Source organism: Polistes fuscatus, unplaced genomic scaffold, assembly GCF_010416935.1.
Source record: "Polistes fuscatus isolate 324 unplaced genomic scaffold, CU_Pfus_HIC Scaffold3, whole genome shotgun sequence".
NCBI lineage: Eukaryota > Metazoa > Arthropoda > Insecta > Hymenoptera > Vespidae > Polistes > Polistes fuscatus.
In genome coordinates this window covers 9,242,817-9,261,195 of record NW_025113107.1, presented here as the reverse complement: position 1 = coordinate 9,261,195, position 18,379 = coordinate 9,242,817, and the positions used below count along the sequence as shown (strand labels likewise).

Here is an 18,379-nt window from a genome sequence, read left to right as displayed (position 1 = left end):
ATTTTTTTAAATTTTGTTTCTTGACTATCTTTAAATATCTTATCTTTAAACATAGATAAATGAATTCTTTCAAGTAAGCACAAATAGCACAAACGTAGAATTATAAGTGATATCACATATAACGATAAATTTGAAATGATAATTTTATTCGCGCATGATCTGCCGGGGACTAGTAAAACGTCAGCATCTGTGTGTTTCCAGTTGTTACTTCCTTATTAATCTGTGTTCCCTGGATCAGAACTGAGTAGAACGACAATTGCATTAGAACTTCCATATTTTTCTATTAATTATAAAATGGCACCGAGCAATATTCAACTTATATCGTCAATGGCGAAAACATTGTTCAGAAGCGAACAATATGCCTTTTCTTTAAATATTTCTAGATCAAGGTAAGGTACTTGAAATTATTTTAACTGTGACCTTTTTAACCTTCATCATCTCATGAAAGAAATTCACCAATTCTTTACTGTCTTTATTTGTCACAGAATTTTATAAAAATTTGCGTATGTTTTTTTATATATAGTTGCTCTTTAAAGAAATATTTTTATTTCGTTAATTATTTTATTGATAATTATTATATTTTCATGTATTTTAGGTCATGGTGGTCGCATGTGGAATTAGGACCTCCAGATGTTATTTTAGGTGTTACAGAAGCTTATAAAAGAGATCAAAATCCAAATAAAATTAATTTAGGTGTAGGGGCATATAGAGACGACAATGGAAAACCTCATGTGCTTCCAAGTGTCCGTAAGGTATATGTTTTATATTTTTTGTCTACATTAATCATAATAAACTTGAATATATATATGTAAAAATAAACTAACATGATTAATGATATTTTTCTAGGCAGAAGAAAGCATTAGAGAGAAGAATTTAGATAAAGAATATTTTCCAATCTCAGGAAACCCAGAATTTTGTAAACACAGTATTACATTGGCATTAGGAGATAATAATGAAGTTTTAACTCAAGAATCAGTACGTATATGAAAAATCAATTTATCAATAATTTTCTATACTTTTTTAACCATATTCGTTTGCTTTTAGAATGCAACGATTCAAGGAATTTCTGGTACAGGTTCTTTGTGCATTGGAGCCAAATTCCTGGCTCAATTCTTCCCAGGTAACAGAGAAGTCCACGTTCCAACACCGACATGGGGAAATCATAATCCATTATTTAGACATGCTGGGTTGGTTGTAAAACAATATCGTTATTTTGATCCAAATACTTCTGGATTAGATTTTCAAGGCCTGATGGAAGATATATCTGTAAGTTGTCGTATAAAATACTGCAATTGTAATATTTATTGCATTATTAATAATGATCTTATTAACAGAAAATCCCCGAGAAATCAATAATTGTCTTACATGCCTGTGCTCACAATCCAACTGGTGTTGATCCTAAATTAGAACAATGGAGTGAAATGTCTGCATTAATAAAGAAAAGAAATCTCTTCCCATATTTTGATATGGCATATCAAGGATTTGCTTCGGGTAAAGTATTTTAATAACAATGAAGTTTTGATTATTATTATTATTATTGTTTATTAATATTCCTATTTTTATAGGTTCGACTGATAAAGATGCAGCAGCCGTTAGATTGTTCATAAAAGATAAACATAAGATTGCTTTAGCTCAATCCTATGCAAAAAATATGGGACTTTACGGTAATATAAAAAAAATAATTAAAAAATAATAATATTAAGGTATAATACATAAGTTTTATACAATACTGTTTGTTAATAGGTGAACGTGTTGGAGCATTTTCATTAATTACATCTAGCAAACAAGAAGCGGCTGCTGTTATGTCGCAGCTTAAAATTATAATCAGACCTATGTATTCCAATCCTCCCATTTCTGGAGCGCGAATCGTTTCTGAAATATTAGGAAACCCAGAATTAAAAAAAGAATGGCTTTGTGATGTTAAAGCAATGGCTGATCGAATCATTTCCGTGCGCACTAAATTACGAGAGAATTTAGAAAAGCTGGGAAGTTCACGTAATTGGGAGCACATTACTGATCAGATTGGAATGTTCTGTTTTACAGGTCTTAAAGCTCCAGAGGTAAAATAATTAATTTTCGTACATTAATACAATGTAGTATACAATGCGTTAATGTTTATTTTTATATGTTTTTAAAAATTTTAGGTTGCAAAACTTACATCAAAATATAGCGTATATCTTACTAAAGATGGAAGAATATCTATGGCAGGTGTATCAAGCAAAAATGTGGATTATCTTGCTAATGCTATTCACGAAGTAACCAAATAAACTTAGATTTTATTCGATTTCAAGGAAAAGAGTCGAATTATCTTTTACTCCCAAAAGATTAAGGGCATAATTCATAAATTAATCAAAAAATTCCAATTAATTAAACGAGTGATATATATTTTTAGCTAATGCATTTAATTTACATCACTGCTGGCAGTGCAGTTTGTAAAACAAGAAGATTAATTATGCGTGATATTATGTAAAGATTTTTATAATTTAAAAAAATAACAAATATTTATCTAGCATTAATGTTAATGATTATTCAATAACTTTTAATATAGAAAGATAATGCAGTTTAAATGAAATATTTTCCTCTCGTGAGAATGTGTGTTTTGCTTGATATCTGCCCTTTTTTAACTTTGTACTATCAGGATTATTCTTTCGTATTAAGTTAAACTTTATAAATCACCGTGAATTATTTGTGTTTGTAAAGTATAGAAAATAATAGAACTTTCATATTATCTACCATGAGCATCATTATTTTGATGTTTTGCATATCCTAATTATCGATTTTATGTATTTGCACTGATCAAATCTAAAAAGTATTTGCAAATAGAATATAATACATTACAGCGCTACCTACAAATAAAATTGATGTTATTCTAATCCTTTATTTTTTTGTGAATTTAATTCCATTCTAATGAATACTTTTGTGAATTAGGTTTTTTTTTATTTAAAACATTATGATTTATAATATTTAACAAATTTATAAAATGTCCTTTTTATATTACAAATTTAAAGTTCATCAAATATGCGTTTTACGCGGTATATTCAAAAATGTTATTACTCAAAAGTATCATTTTTTGTGTGTATCACTAGAAATATAATTATATATTATAGATTAAATAATATAATAGAGATAAAATGATTATTTAATGATAATCTTTAATCAAAATTTAAATGAGGATATTCTAATATATATATATATATTGTACGTCTGCGATAGAATTATTCATAGTTTTGACTATAGTGTGTCCTTCAGTTTTACAACAAATATGGCAGTCTTTGATAATCTATCGCGAATAGAAAAGTTAATAATTTATTATTTTCCTTCAAATAAAATTGCAATCATTGCACAGAGTTATTAATTATGATTAATTACAGTTTTACGCGTTGACAGTGTTAAATAGTTTTATTAAGCAAATTGAATAACCTATAATGGTAAGATTGAAATGACGTTTTTGATGGGGTATAATTTATGTTTGTAATTTTGGGTGACACGTTTCAATCGTAAATAAATATGGCGCTTCTAAACGTGTTAGATTTTTATAGTACATTTGTGTTGTCAAACTAGCCTATTTTTATCAATATGTTATATATTTCAGATAGAAAGGTTAAATAGATAGAAAGAAAGTAATAAACTATTTTATATAAAAATGGCTGCATTAAACAATATATTAAAAGCTATAGATGCATTAAAGGTATTACAGGAAACCATGGTTTCATCTGATCCTGTAATAAGGTATGAATTAAAATTGTTTATGCTGTCAAATTTTTAATTAAAATTTTTATCAAAATCTTGTATGTATTTTTAAATATAACAGAAAAGAGAAGATAATGCATTGTACAGTAATTGCTGAAGGATTATGTTCAACAAATACTAAATTGATATCTAAATATCCACAAATTTTTGGTTGTTCGATAAAAGCATTATTGGCACTATGTGACGACGCAGAAGCTGATGTGAGAATGATTGCTGATGAATGTCTGAATAAAATTATAAGGGTATGATTATTTCAATGTTCTTTATTTTACTCATCATGTGCAATTGATTATATTATTATATAACTATAATAAGTATAATATATATTATTTACCAGACTATGGCAGACGGTGATATTGTTAAAATTCAAATAGAGTTATATAATGGAATCAAAAGTAATGGACCTGCTCGAACTTTGAGAGCTGCTCTTTGGAGATTCGGTTTACTTAGTCACATGATTCGTCCTACGAGAGGAAAAGCATACGTATCGAATTTAATACCATGTATTACTGTCATAGCGCATAGGCCAGAAGAATCAGTAATAGATACACTTGCACAAGCATTAAAATTAATTCTCAAAACGTTGGGGCCATTTATGACGGATAACGATGTAAAGGTATAATAATAATAATAATAATAATAATAATAATAATAATAATAATAATAGCAATATAATATAATAGCAACATATGTCAAGAAGTATATTATCTTTTTGTAGACGTTGCTTAAAGCATTATTTCAAAATATATCGTCGACTCAAGCTGCATTTCGTAGAGCTGCAGCAAATATGATTTTAACGACCTGCTTAAATTGTAGGAAACCTCAAGCTTTTTTATGTTATGTATTAAATTATTTATTAGGTAAGATGAAAATATTTTTTAATTTTTATGTTTGTCAATTATATAATATTTGTATATTAATAATATATTTTTACAGATTCTATTATACCAGTAAGTGATGACATAGATCACTTGAATAAAGTTATTGGTGTTTTTGGATGCATAAAAGTGATTTTACCATATATGTCTACACCAACGGAATGTGAATCTAGCGACAAACAACAATTGGAAAATTTTTTACAAATTTATGAGTTATGCTTGTACTACACCAAGTGGCATTCAAATCATAATTTAATAAATGCTGCTTTGGAAACGTTGGCTCAACTTTTGCAATCTCCATCAAGTGCATTCAAATATTTATTGTTGTCTAAAGAAGGTATTACTCATAGTAGAATTGAGTTGAATCAAGAAGCAGCTACGATATCTTTGGGTCAAATAAGTACTTCAACAGCTACAAGTATTTCTGGAGGCAATTCTGATTCCACATTGAATTTGCTTGAACCGGAAATGCCGCAATTGAATTCAACGATAGGAAATTGGATTATGGATTCAGAAATGGTACTTCCATTGATACAAAAATCAGAAACGCGAGAAACATGTTCAAGTGATGCAACAGAAACGAAAGGGAAAACGATGGAAAATTATAGTGAATTAAAAATAGAGACTTTAGAGGGTGAGAATAACTATACAAATGTAAATGTTTCTGGTATGAGTAATATTGGATGTACAAATTTTCTAGTTTATATCTACTTTAGGAGACGGCATCGAGGAAGGAAGCGATGCTGGAAGCGAAATAGAACAAATAGAAAACATACCATATTCAAGCTTACAAAGCAATCACATGAAAGAAGATGAATATTTGGATGAAGCTTCGATATCTGTAGCCTCTCCACAAAAATTGTCAATGGAATTGCCATTGCACGAAATCAATATTGGGACTTATACAGATTCTGATATGCCCGTCAAATTTTGTTGTCGTTATTTAGTTTCATCATTTTTGTTAACAGGCAGTGCTGATCACTTAATGCCTGATAAATTATTTCGTGTCAGTGTTAAATCTCTTGCTTTAACATGCGTAGCCAACATTTTAAGACTTTATCCAGATTTACTTCTAATGACAGTTGCCAAAGATTCTACTCATTCGGATAAACAAATGATTAAAGATATTTTATTATTTGCAAATCATTCGGATCCTCAAATCAGAGCCAATGTATCGATTCTTATTGGATTATTTTTGAAAACAGTTTTTACACAGTATGGCGGATCTTTTAAGAATTTTCAGCCTGAAAATTTAAATAGTAAAGCAAACGAAAGTTCATTATTGGAAAATATGATAAAATTACTTATAAAAGTAAGATTTTTTTACAATCAAATATATTATAATTAATAAAAATAAATTAAAATGAGGCATTTTTTTAAAGGGTTTAGAGGATGATTCTGCTACAACATGTCGCCAAACATTAACAGCATTAAATTTATGCTTACCAGAAATCCTAAATTCTGTAGATAGTCAATATGGAATAACCATTTTATTTGAATTACCCAGGCTTATTAAAAATCCATATTTTCTCGTCAAAGTTAAATTAGCAGATTTGCTAAGTAATTTATCATACATCACTATAGAACACATAACAGGTGATGCATTATTTCAACAACATTTTATCGATGTTATAATAATTTTATTAGGAGATCAGGATAAAAGAGTTAGACATGCAGCATCTGAAGCAATTGTTAAGTAAGTTTCAATTTTACGAATTATCATATTACTTGAATTTGTTTATTCTCTTAAAATTAAATTTGTTCATTTTTATTTTCAGAAGTATTCCATTATTATATTTTAAACATCCGCAGGAAAGTGCTGTTGTAAAAAAAGCAGCTCAATATACAGAAAAGTATTTATCAACTCTAATGTCAAATACTTTAAGAATACCTTCATATTATGATAGACATAAAATATGCATAAATAATACAGTCAAGCCGTTTACATCTTTAAATGATCATAGTGACAAGAAATATCACGTAAATACAGAGGACTCCTTATCTCGAATTGTTAGCATCTTAACTGAAATACTCATGGTTGATTCATCTAAGTATATGGTATATGGTTGTTGTGAAGCTCTTGCTCAATTAAGTGAAGTTTATAATACTGTAGTTTATGTCAGAGGATGGGATTGTATACTTCCCAAAGCATTGCTTAAAAAATCTCATAAAAAGGCTGTTAGTCGAGTAGACACAACAAACGAAAACAATTTTTCTATTGAAATAACGTCTCCGATTGGTAGTGGTCTACTTTCTTTGTTGTTGCCTTTGTTGTCTTCATCTGCAATAAGTTTGGATTTATCAACGCATAAACATTTAATTTCTCTTGCGGGTAATCTTGCATCAGGGTTGGCTCTTTGCAATCTAAAACCTAACGAACCAACAAACAAACATGATTCTGATACATCAAATCTTTGGCGTATGTTTAAAGATAAACAAACTTGTCAGTATATGGAATTATTATTGGCTCATGTTATAAGAGTTCTAAATATTTTCGTTCATGTTATTGATGATATACAGTTAAATCAATTAAGTACAAAATCACTATCTTTGTCAGCTGCGCATACTTTATCTCCAAAGAAAAAAGTAGTTCCTGAACAGAAACAAAAAGAAAAAAAGGATAAGTTTTTAAATTTAAAGTTTGAAAAAGAACAAATGGGATTATTCATTACTATTCCGCATTATATGAAGATGTATGACAATCTCAAAGCAGCACATTCTAATTATCTTGTTACTCTTGAACCAGAGGCTAGCGAAATGTATATTGCATTATTAACTGCTATACTGGATACTCTTTCGCAAATTCTTGAGATAGCCACTTTTAATGAAGCTGGCGGGATAGCAGATGAAATTCTCTATTACCTGCAGACAACTGTTACTTTATCACCAACTGCAACTATTCAATGTGTACAGCAATTGTTGAAATGCTTGTTCGGTAAAAATCTTGGTACTCAGTGGAATGAACAGGATATGCAACAATATGCAGAACAGAATATTGCGTTGAGAGATACTTCTAAAGGCTTTTATAATCAATGTTTTCAAAATCCAGCTAGACATATGGCAGATATGATCAAAATAATAGGAAATAATTGCAGAGATGAAAATAAACCAGACACTGGGTAAGTATCATATATTTATAAATCATATTTGAAATAAATTTTATTCTAACCTTTTATGATTTTTAGGTGGATAGGTTTAACACGTAGAAAAGGAGATAGAAAATTATCATACATCTATGCTTCGGATCATAAAGCTTCTGTAGCTACTTTTATTCGTTTATTTGAACCAATGGTTATAAAGTCTATGGAACAATATACTATCACAAGCAATATTTCATTGCAATGTCAAGTGCTTATGCTTCTGAGTCAACTGATTCAACTGAAAGTTAATTATTGTTTGTTAGATTCAGATAAGATATTTATTGGATTCGTATTAAAGCAGTTTGAATTCATAGAGGAGGGTCAGATACAACAAGCAGAGCATCTTTTACCAAAAATTTTTAGTTTTTTGGTGCATTTATCTTATGAAAAAAATCACTCGAAGGTTGTAATAGGTATTCCTAAAATAATACAATTATGTGATGGACTTATGGCAAGTGGACAGCCAGCACTTAAATATTGTATACCAGCTCTTGCACCTGTGGTCGGAGATATTTTTCTTATTCGTAATGAAACTTCTAATCAAGCAGAAAGAGAATTGGAAACAACCAAAGAAGTATTAATTTCAATGCTACTTCGTCTAGTGGAATATCACGAAGTCATCGAGCTTTTAGCACTGTGTGTCTCAGAATCTAGATTTAGTGGAGATGGAAATGGAGAAGAAAAATGGAGAAGATGGTCTAGAATGACTACAGATACTATACTTCCCATGTTGGGAATGCGTCAAGTAAGACTGGAATGGGAAAATGCTCATATGGCTTTAGTCAAATTGTTTGCTGCAATTTCTCCTACTGTTTTCAGACCAGTAGATCCACTTTTAAAAGTACTCTTTACTATGCCTGCTACTTTGAAAGAACCAGTTTTTAATTTAAAACGTTGGTTGGGAATGATCAATGTTATATTGTTAACTCTTATCTCTTGTGCTAAAGAGGACTCAATGTTAGCACGACTATCGGATCTTAGCGTATATATGACAGATCTTTCACACTTGTTATTATTTCCAGATAATATGTTTAAAGTTATAGATCCATTGAATGCACTTGGAACTCAGTCTGCACAAATACCACCAGAAAAAATTTTAGCAAGATTCATATTTAAAGTAATTAGCCTGATAGGCACGAAAATTTTTAATATTCTAGGATTAATTAATCACAAAGCTATAGATCCTTATACAGGATTTGCTCAACACACAGATAACGATGACTACCTGGTGCATCAATTTGCATTCTTTTTACAATTGTGCATACACATGTTTGAGTCTGGAAGTCATTGTAAAGTGGCAAATGCAGCAATGCAAATGATTCAAGATCGTAATACCCTTGATGAGGACAAGTTTCCGATAGACAATTTAAATTCTTTAATGGTAAGCATTGGACATGTGTGTCCAATGTTGACTTGTCAATGGGCTTATTTAATGACATTATTAAGCTATAATGAGATGTTATTTTGGTCTAAAGTTTTGGGCACACGAAATTCAGATTACATAGTAAGAACTCTTCCCAATGAGACTAAAGTATACGATCATGTAAACAGCATAAATGTACAAATTATTCATAAAGGAGGAATCATATTATTTTGTGATTATGTATGTGAAAATCTCAATGATGCAGAACCTTTAACATGGTTATTGGTGAATCATATTGAAGAAGCAATACACATAGCTACTGAATCTCCAGTAAGAGAACTTCTAGCAGCAGCTATACATAGAAATCCTGCTGCCAGTGGTCTCTTAGTACAAGCTATTTCAACAAAATGTGTTAATTTATCACAACCCAGCTTTGTAAAACGTTTATTGCAATGCATCGAAGATGCACATCAATCTCAAAGTGGTGCAGTCATAATGATGTTAATTCCAAAATTTTTATCCACCAAATATCTTGCTTTATCAAGAATGGCAGCAAAAATGGCTAGTAGAAGAATCGAAATTTTATTAACATTGAACGCAACAGATGTTATAGAACAATTCCCAAAAAATGATTTAATAAAGATCATGGATACATTACAGACTACTAAGCTAGCTAAGAAACATGGAGCACTAGTTAACTTATTGAATAAATTAGGAGTACATTTTTACGATCTTTCACCTTTCGAACCTGATTTATGTAGACCTTTTAATCCATTAATCGTAAAAACAATTCAACTAGATCGCGATTGGTTTCTCTCACAAATAAAATTACATTGTTGTCATCAGAATATTACATATAATACTTATGAATCAGCACAATTATTGAGTAATTTAAATTTTGAAGACTGTTTGAGTATTATTTCTTGTAAGGAGTTTGATATAATGATTTTAAAAGACTGCATAACATTGGGTATAAGATTGACTATCGAGAATTGCCAAAGGTTAGAGTTAGGAAAAATTAATAACGAAAAAATTCATTTTGAAGCAAGCCCTTTATATATAGCTGCTAAACAATGTTTATTGGAACATGTACATAATGTAACTGAATTTATGCCAAAACCACATTATGTATTTAATCCACAAAAATCTGATACTAATAGTAAAGAAGTGAAATATGCAACAAGGATATCCAAACTTTTAGACGATTCCATCTACTGGAATACACTTTTTAAAATTATTCCAGTTGTAAAAGCATTTACTAAAACATTGTCGCAATTAACTAGATATAATTTGGCGCACATGGATGCTAAAGTTGAAGAAGATTGTGCTAAGCTAGCATTATTATGTTTAGAATTAACACATTGGATGATACATGTAGATAAAGAAAATATTAGAAAGTTACGACCAAGTGAAGTAGAGTTAGCATTGAGTTGTGCTGCAGAAGTTTTGAAACACGAAGGCCCATTCAAGATCTTTGCAGACAGCACTCGATACTCGTGGGTATGTTCTTCGATACTGGCTATGACCAAAATAGTTGAAAACAATTTAACGACGGTTGAATCGTTACCTCACGTTGATACGTACTCGTTACAACCAGCTTTTAAAGACGAAGAAACGAAGCATTATGCGAAGGCATGCGTGCAGATAGCATCACTGGTTGTTTGGCTTGAAAAATGTCATACTAATAATAGTTCGAAAAACATTCCTCCTTATTTATTTAATTTAATTAAAAGTCTTATTGTACTTATTAGTCGTCAACCTTTGGTAAATTCTTTTGTTCTAACGCCTCCTTTGGTTTGGAAACATGGTTGGCATATAATGGGCTCTGGTACAACTAAATGCCATTTTCCATTGTTATCAACCGAATCAAATCTTCTACAAGAGGTCGACATTTTAGAACAATTCATATATAGAATTAATTTGTTGGGTTGGACTTCGCGATTACAATTTGAAGAAATATGGATGGCGTTATTGGGATTGTTAAATCTTTCACAAAATGAACATACTTCTTTGGAAGAAACAACAGCGTTAGTACAAGCAAGCTGTTTAGCTATTCAAGCTATAACACAGTTATTATTACAAACAATGCTTATACCACATCCTGGTAATCCAATTACCAGTTGTTTGATTCATCATTCACGAGACCCTCAACTTTCGGTAGTGAAAATAAGCTCACAAAAATTATATACCATACAAGATTTATTGACATGGAAATTCGAATGTATGAGTGATATTCAGAATATAAATGGTCTCAGATTAGATCATATATTTCATAGAGGAAACATAGAAAAGATTAGAACTTCAGATAACTTTACTTATAGTCAATTATCAGTTTCCTATTTATGGTCGTCGTGTAATTTATACGAAGATAAATTGAATGCCTCTGTTCTTGAATTAAAAAATAGAAGAAATGATGCATTGAAGACTGCATCATTAGATGTAGATTCGTGTCTTCGATTTTTAGTGGAACTTTATACTTCTTGGTTGTCGCCACAAGCGAATATTCCAATACAATTACTCACTGAAACTATGAAATCTCTCCTAGCCATCTCTGATCTCTTTGTTGAAAGAGCGCAATATCAATGGATATTAGATGTTTGCTTAGAAATTTCAAGAGTACATCCAATAGAAAATGGAATCTTATATCAGTATTTGGTAATATCTGTATGTAAGGCTGCCGCAGTATTAACTCCACTGGTGTGTATTACATTATATTACAAATACAAAAATTATATGCATATCGATATTATTAATTGAAAGAATATTGTTTTAGGATTTGGATACATTGGAAAGGGTGAAACGTTTGATTGACATCAACCTTAAATCGGTTTTCTTAGCTGCTAGAGTCGCAGCACTTCATGGTGTCTTGTATTTATTACAAAGTGCAGTTCAGGCTAATTACGAAGAAATTATGAATATTTTACATCCATTGACTATCGAGTATATACAAAAACACATAGACAATCAAGATACAGATGGGTAATACATATGTTTTGAATGCGATTTTTATTTTATTTTTGAAGAATAAGATAAAACTTTGCTTCATTCTTTTTAGGGTATTAAATCAAAGCGAGGAACATCAAGGTATTATGTGGGCCTTAGTATTTTTCTTATTAGAACATGCAGGAGATACGCCGTCGGATACGGAAGCTCCTGCTGTGCTTGAACTAGTTCTTTCTCTAGTCATGTCACCGAATATTTCAATTAGTTTACATCAAACTCTTTTACAGGTAGATTTCTTTTCATTTTGATTTAAAAATCATTTTCTCTCTTAACAGTGAACAATTATTTCATCTGTTCTATTTTCTAGGGTCTTGAAAGATTAATTATAACAAAAAGTGTAACGGGTAAAGTTGCTGAACAAATTGTTAAAGTAGCAACGGAACGTTTAGGACACATAAGTCCGATGTATGCGTTACCTGCTTTGCAACTTTTATTAACATGCATGTATACAGAAGCAGCAGATAGATTAAATCAGCCAAATGTTGAAGAACCATTACCGGGTATTGAACCAGAATCATTGGTTCGATCTATTGAACGAACGTCTGCCATATTTGATAGAATTAAGAGAGGCTATCCAATGGAAGTAGAAATTCTATGTTCAGTTTTATCAAGTGTTTTAGCAGATTTCTTTCCACCATCCGAAATCTTGACTAAAGTTATAGGTGAATTTTTATCACCCCAACAACCACATCCTAGATTGCTTTCAGGCGTAGTGTTTAAAGTTAGTAATCAAGTACCATATATTTAAAAACATGTGAAGACATTAGATATTAACGAAATTAACATACTCAAATATTTGATTTATTAAATATAGGTCTGTGAAAGAGCATGTACGTCTACAAAAATGAGTTTATTGCAAGATTGGGTGGTCTTCAGTTTGCCAAATTTTATACAGAGCTTACCATTGGCTATGTCCACTTGGTGTCTTTCTTGTTTCTTTATAAGCGCATCTACGAATAATTGGTTGAGAGCTTTGTATCCTTTTTATCTTTTTTTTTTTTTAAATTTTTTTTTGTAGATTTCAAGAATAACCAAATAGTGTGGCTCTTTAACAGATATCAATATAGATTCCCACATGTACAATCAAGGATTGGAAAGTATGAATACGAGGATAAAAAGATTTTGTGTATAGCAGCTAATGATTTTTATCATAAGGTAAACGAGCATGGAAATTTGATAAAAATTAAATGTATTAACAAGTATTTTTAAAATCAATTATTTGATTTTATTTACAGTTGCCCGAGGAATCTCAAAGAAAAGCTTTCGTCGAGACATTCGAAGTTGCAGCTAAAGAACCTGGAAATCCATTCATTGATATATTAGCATCCTTTTAGTTATCTAAATTGTATATCCTATTACGGAAAGAAATTTATTCGAAAAGAAACATTTTTTAATAATATTTCAAGTGATTCTTCTACTCTTGTAAATTAGTGTACAGTAATTGTGCGTTTATCTCATTATCTTTTAAAGACGTAAGTATGTACATTTGTATGTATGTATGTATGTATGTATGTATGTATGTGATATTTATTTCACTCGCGTCCTTCTAACAAAAATGCAATTTGTTTTGCAATAAACAGTATTTTTCAACTATCGTGTCTAGCTAATTAATAAAATGTGACGTCTGTTTAATTCTTAACTTGATTTTTGATTCTTTTTATGTTTCCGTATATAAATATACAAATGCAATGTCCCATAATATAATATTTCACAGAAGGATATTACGCTGCATCCAAGGAACAAACCAGCAGCTCCACCGATTGATGCTGAATTAAGAAAATAAAAAAAAATCTATTAAAAAAGAAGAAGAATGTAAAATAAATTGATAAATTTTTTAGACGTACTTAAGAGATCTCCAAAAGTGTACCATTCTCTACGTTTATATTTGTTTTTCGAAAAATCTACTGTCATTGTTAAACTCGTAGTATTTATAGGTGTTACTTCCTTCCTATAATTATCAAGTATGCTTTAGAATAGTTGTTTAGAATAATTATTCTTAAAATTATTAATATTCTTTTGACAATCACCATTTTGTTAGTTTAATATCCTCCATCAAATACACTACTGTGTTGCAATTATACGGGCAATCACAGGAAAGTGGTTTAACATTAAGTAATCCTGATCGTTGTATTTTTCCGATACAACGCAATTGTGCGGTATTACAAATAGGAACATCATCTGAGAAAATAAATAGATATAATAGGCAATATCTATTTAAATGAAAAAAAAAGGAAAAAGAAGAAAAAAAAGATATATAAATATTTTTACGTATTCGTCTAAGAAAGTGAGGATAACAACCGCATTCAGTTCTAATTATACGAGCTCTACATTCAGTCATACACATAAAGTATGTATATATTGGCCACAATTCCAATCCTTTGTCGAAAGGGAATCCGCAGTGTCTTCGACGTATTGGAATTTTATATATACTTTTCATAGAGTCTCCTTGTATGATTCTAAGAGTACTGATTTGGTACTCAAGAGTTTGTAGAAGATTTCCTCGTGTTGTCGAATATGAATCCATGGGATTAAGTATGCTAAGCTATATGTTCACGCAAAATGAAGATAACGATATTAACGATCGTGATGTTTAATTGGCTAATAATTAAATAGTTCATTAAACGATTACCATTATTGGAGTATCAGTTTTCACTAATTCTTTTTTTCCGTGATCTTTGTCGTAAGTATACGATGGTAAATAATTAAAATTATCTATATTTTCATCGGATTTCTCAAAATTTTCTGAATCTGGTGGATGATTAGGCAAAGGTATTACAGTCCAATTGTTAGACAACAAGTTTCTAGAATCAACAATCAACAAATTTGTTTGTTCAGTATTTGACAAATTAGCGTGTTGAATTTTTATTCGGTTTTCTGATGCTTACTGCAAACTTGCATAGTGGAGAACAAAGTTTCCTACAGAAACACATAAACCGTTTTCAGTAGCAACCCATATTCCTTTGCCAGTCAAATTTGTTTCATAAGTGAATTCCTTTTTTAAATCTGACAAAATTCTAAGCCATAATTCTGGTGGTGCATCATCGTAATCAGGTGTATTGATCATAGTTTTGTAGGTAGCGTTTGATAAGAAATGAAAAAATGCTCGAGCGTTTGGTGTATCTTCGATGCCATAACTGGAATTATCAGAATTTTAATATCGAACCGAATTACCGTGTTTTACGATTATGTATACTAGTAATTATGGCAGTGGATTAAGTCAACAAATGAAAAATAATTACACAACTGTTTATGATATAAAATTAATATTTTATATTTTTATGACTTAAAACAACACTGCTTTAATTAAGAGCAAACATAAAAATATTTAAATTTTGTAATAATTAATAGACATAAACTATACCGCTTAAAAGTTGTAGAAAAGCTGGATACTTGTATTAAATTTATTGGACACATAAGTATCGAAGGTTTCAAAAGTCTGAAGAGTTTATATTGATGACTCGAGTATACAGAAATAGCACCGTACTCGTATCGGTACCAAGAAATTATAGAGATATAAGTCAAGCTTGCAAGTGCAGCTAGTATAATTATGGTTAAAAGGATCCTTTAAAAAATATGATATAGAATAAATGATTATTAAACGTATCAATAATTATAGCAGTGGACTTAGTCAAATAATTGAATAAAATTTATTTTATAACTTATATATATCTTATAATATAAATCGTAAAATTAATTTTTTTTTATTCAATTCACTGTGATCATTTTCTAATATTTTTAACTTTAGAATATAAACTATTCAATTAATTTTTTCGCTTAGTCCACTGTCATAATTACCGGTACAAATATGACTTATGATTTATTAGTAACAAAAGAATTATTTTTTTCAATACCTCTCAAACATATGTCTGTTACGTGCAACCAGATGTTTCAGTCCATTAATACTGGAGTTACTAGCAAATTCAACGAAATACCGACTCATTAATGACTTTGCATTTATTAAATTTGTATCCACGTGCGTAGCTGATTCATTCGGTACAGATTGAACATTTTTAATATTTAATTTCCTACGTTTTTGATAATCCGGCATAATTTCAAAAAAATAAGAAAAGTTTTCTTTGGTATTTTTTTCTTCGTTCGTAATCATGTTGACTGAAAGCTTTTAATGGATTAAACTAACAAGTCTCGTTTTTTTGCGACAAATTATGGATAGATCGGATAAAAGGTGTTAAATAAATAATTCAAATAGTAGTACGTAATAATAGTAGTATTTATGGATCGATTAGAACTTTGTAGAGTTTTTTTTCTAACTGAGAAACATGTAACGTTTAAATATTTAATGAAATTCAATGAGTTGTATTGATTCACTTTTAACATGGAATTAAAATTTACGTATATTCTTATGTAAAAGTAATTCAATGATTTACAGGATGTGGGGATGTATGGTGTCATTGATAAATTATTTTCTAGACACATTGTAAATTATCGGACAAACTACTCTGTTTTTAAAGAAAAAAACAACGGAGCAACAAATTTTGCCAAGCAGAGACACGCGCGCGTTCGAGTTTTGTGATTTTTTTCGTTCATTTTGACGTTTACGGTTTTTATGTTTGGTTTTCTTTCATGCCATTGTCTTCGTCTCGTTTTTCTTTAAATATTTATTTGAAATTTTTCGAGATTCTAATTTTTGATAATTTGATCGTACTGTGAGAAAAATGAAAGATCACATCTGTAATATCGGTAGAGTATTATAACGTAATAAACTTATTATGAATACAGATTACAAATTTGATTTTTCGAAGTTCCGGTTTAACCGGAATATTATTGGAAAGAGTATCAACAAAAATGGTGAGGTTTTAATAAATAATTTAACTATTTTATTATCACTGTCAAATCAAATATTTAAGTGGACACATTTTTAAAAATTGAACATAATTGTATGTAAAATAAATCTTAATTCCTTAAAAGTAACGTTAGGAAAATTATATTAATTAATTGTTTATATATAAATAATATTTAAATTAATTTTCCTTTAGGAGGACACCGAGGAAGATGTTTGCCATTTTAAAGAGTTATACAAAAGAAAACCTTGCTTTAAAAAGTCGATCTCACATCATCACACTTATCCGAATTATGCTTCCGGCGATCCTTATTCACGATGCGAACATTCAATTATGTACGACGTAAACCAGCAAGAAGTTTTTGGACGTAAAAAGAAATCTAAAACGCATCGTTGTCCTTCCTGTCATTGTCAACTTGATTTCAAAAGAACACCCTCCAAAACGAGGTATTTAGATCGATTAGATCAATTAACAACATTATATTAATCGTGTGAATAAAACGTTCAGCAATATAATTAGGAAAAGAAATTATGTTTTTTTCTAAAAATTAATATTTATAAGGGATATTGATAACATCGAGGCAGTTTTTAAAAAAACCGAGCACATATTTGACAACGCATTGGCAAACGGTGGTGTGAAAAAATCGTATAGTATTCCTCTTTCACCGAAATCAAATCCCCGTTGTCATCGTACTCATTCGAAAAAGATATCTAACAATAATCATCGACAAAAACAACGCTGGAACGATGATGATGATGACAAGTTTACGATGATGATCGATGATATTGTGAATAAAGGGGTTGAGAATGAATATTATATTAAATTTCCTAATAGTTTGCCAATTAAAAGCTCGACGAAGAAGGATTGTCATTGGAAGAACGATCAGGTTCTAAATAATTCATCTAATCGTCTTTTATAACGATTTTAATATCAATTAATTATTTAATGTAAAATATTAAACGATTTTTGTTCTTTTTCAATCAGGTATTACAAGGTATATTAGATTATTCAGAACCGGAGAGCGATTCAATGGATAAATATTACGAAAAATATTCACGATCAAAGAAATGCTGCGATAATTCCAAGAGAGAATTGGAATCGAATTTGAAAAAGAAAGAAAACGAGTTTGAGCAGTACAAGCAACATTTAAAACAACAATATCACGAGCTGGATCAATTGAAATATCATTTATATGGGAAATTGAAGAATATTGATGATCAGCAATGCAAGGAAAATGATTCGTTTAACGTGGAGCAACCAGAGAAAAAGAAAAAATCATACTTTGAAGATGAAACGAAAAAGAAAAATAAGGAACATCGTTTATATGGCGAATTACAATGCATGGATGTATCCAAAAAGCATGAAATTTCGACGAGTAACGATAAGAATATACCAGAGCAGGTACACTTTTTGATTAGTTTTACAAAATTCGATTGAAGTCAACAG

At 30.0% G+C, this 18,379-nt stretch overlaps 3 protein-coding genes across 5 annotated transcripts; 2 read left to right on the top strand and 1 right to left on the bottom strand.

Moving 5' to 3' along the window:
• Positions 1-174: 174 nt before the first annotated feature.
• Positions 175-2,733, top strand: LOC122519111 (aspartate aminotransferase, mitochondrial). The gene is made up of 8 exons (XM_043638358.1): positions 175-389; positions 596-752; positions 847-975; positions 1,045-1,266; positions 1,335-1,491; positions 1,566-1,664; positions 1,744-2,060; positions 2,145-2,733. The coding sequence occupies exons 1-8, from the start codon at positions 295-297 to the stop codon at positions 2,265-2,267; spliced, it is 1,299 nt and encodes a 432-aa protein (XP_043494293.1). The 5' UTR covers positions 175-294; the 3' UTR covers positions 2,268-2,733.
• A 481-nt stretch (positions 2,734-3,214) lies between these two features.
• On the top strand, positions 3,215-14,052 carry LOC122519101 (huntingtin). Of its 3 annotated transcripts, XR_006304245.1 has the most exons (17): positions 3,215-3,428; positions 3,593-3,729; positions 3,812-3,992; positions 4,088-4,366; positions 4,469-4,610; positions 4,687-5,262; positions 5,345-5,940; positions 6,011-6,324; positions 6,407-7,747; positions 7,814-11,828; positions 11,905-12,110; positions 12,187-12,361; positions 12,442-12,855; positions 12,949-13,109; positions 13,202-13,289; positions 13,370-13,606; positions 13,849-14,052. XR_006304245.1 is itself a non-coding variant. In XM_043638322.1 (16 exons), exons 2-16 carry the CDS (start codon positions 3,644-3,646, stop codon positions 13,466-13,468), a joined length of 8,670 nt encoding a protein of 2,889 aa, XP_043494257.1. In that variant the 5' UTR covers positions 3,215-3,428; positions 3,593-3,643; the 3' UTR covers positions 13,469-13,725. The 3 variants fall into 3 exon arrangements, 2 of the variants coding, with proteins under 2 accessions (XP_043494257.1, XP_043494255.1); XM_043638322.1 differs by lacking the exon at positions 13,849-14,052 and having other exon boundaries at positions 6,410-7,747; positions 13,370-13,725; XM_043638320.1 differs by lacking the exon at positions 13,849-14,052 and having other exon boundaries at positions 13,370-13,725.
• On the bottom strand, positions 13,765-16,972 carry LOC122519108. The gene is made up of 8 exons (XM_043638355.1): positions 15,986-16,972; positions 15,496-15,696; positions 15,020-15,268; positions 14,764-14,935; positions 14,403-14,676; positions 14,162-14,312; positions 13,979-14,082; positions 13,765-13,900 (listed from the first exon to the last, which is right to left on the bottom strand). The coding sequence occupies exons 1-8, from the start codon at positions 16,237-16,239 to the stop codon at positions 13,770-13,772; spliced, it is 1,536 nt and encodes a 511-aa protein (XP_043494290.1). The 5' UTR covers positions 16,240-16,972; the 3' UTR covers positions 13,765-13,769.
• Positions 16,973-18,379: the final 1,407 nt, after the last annotated feature.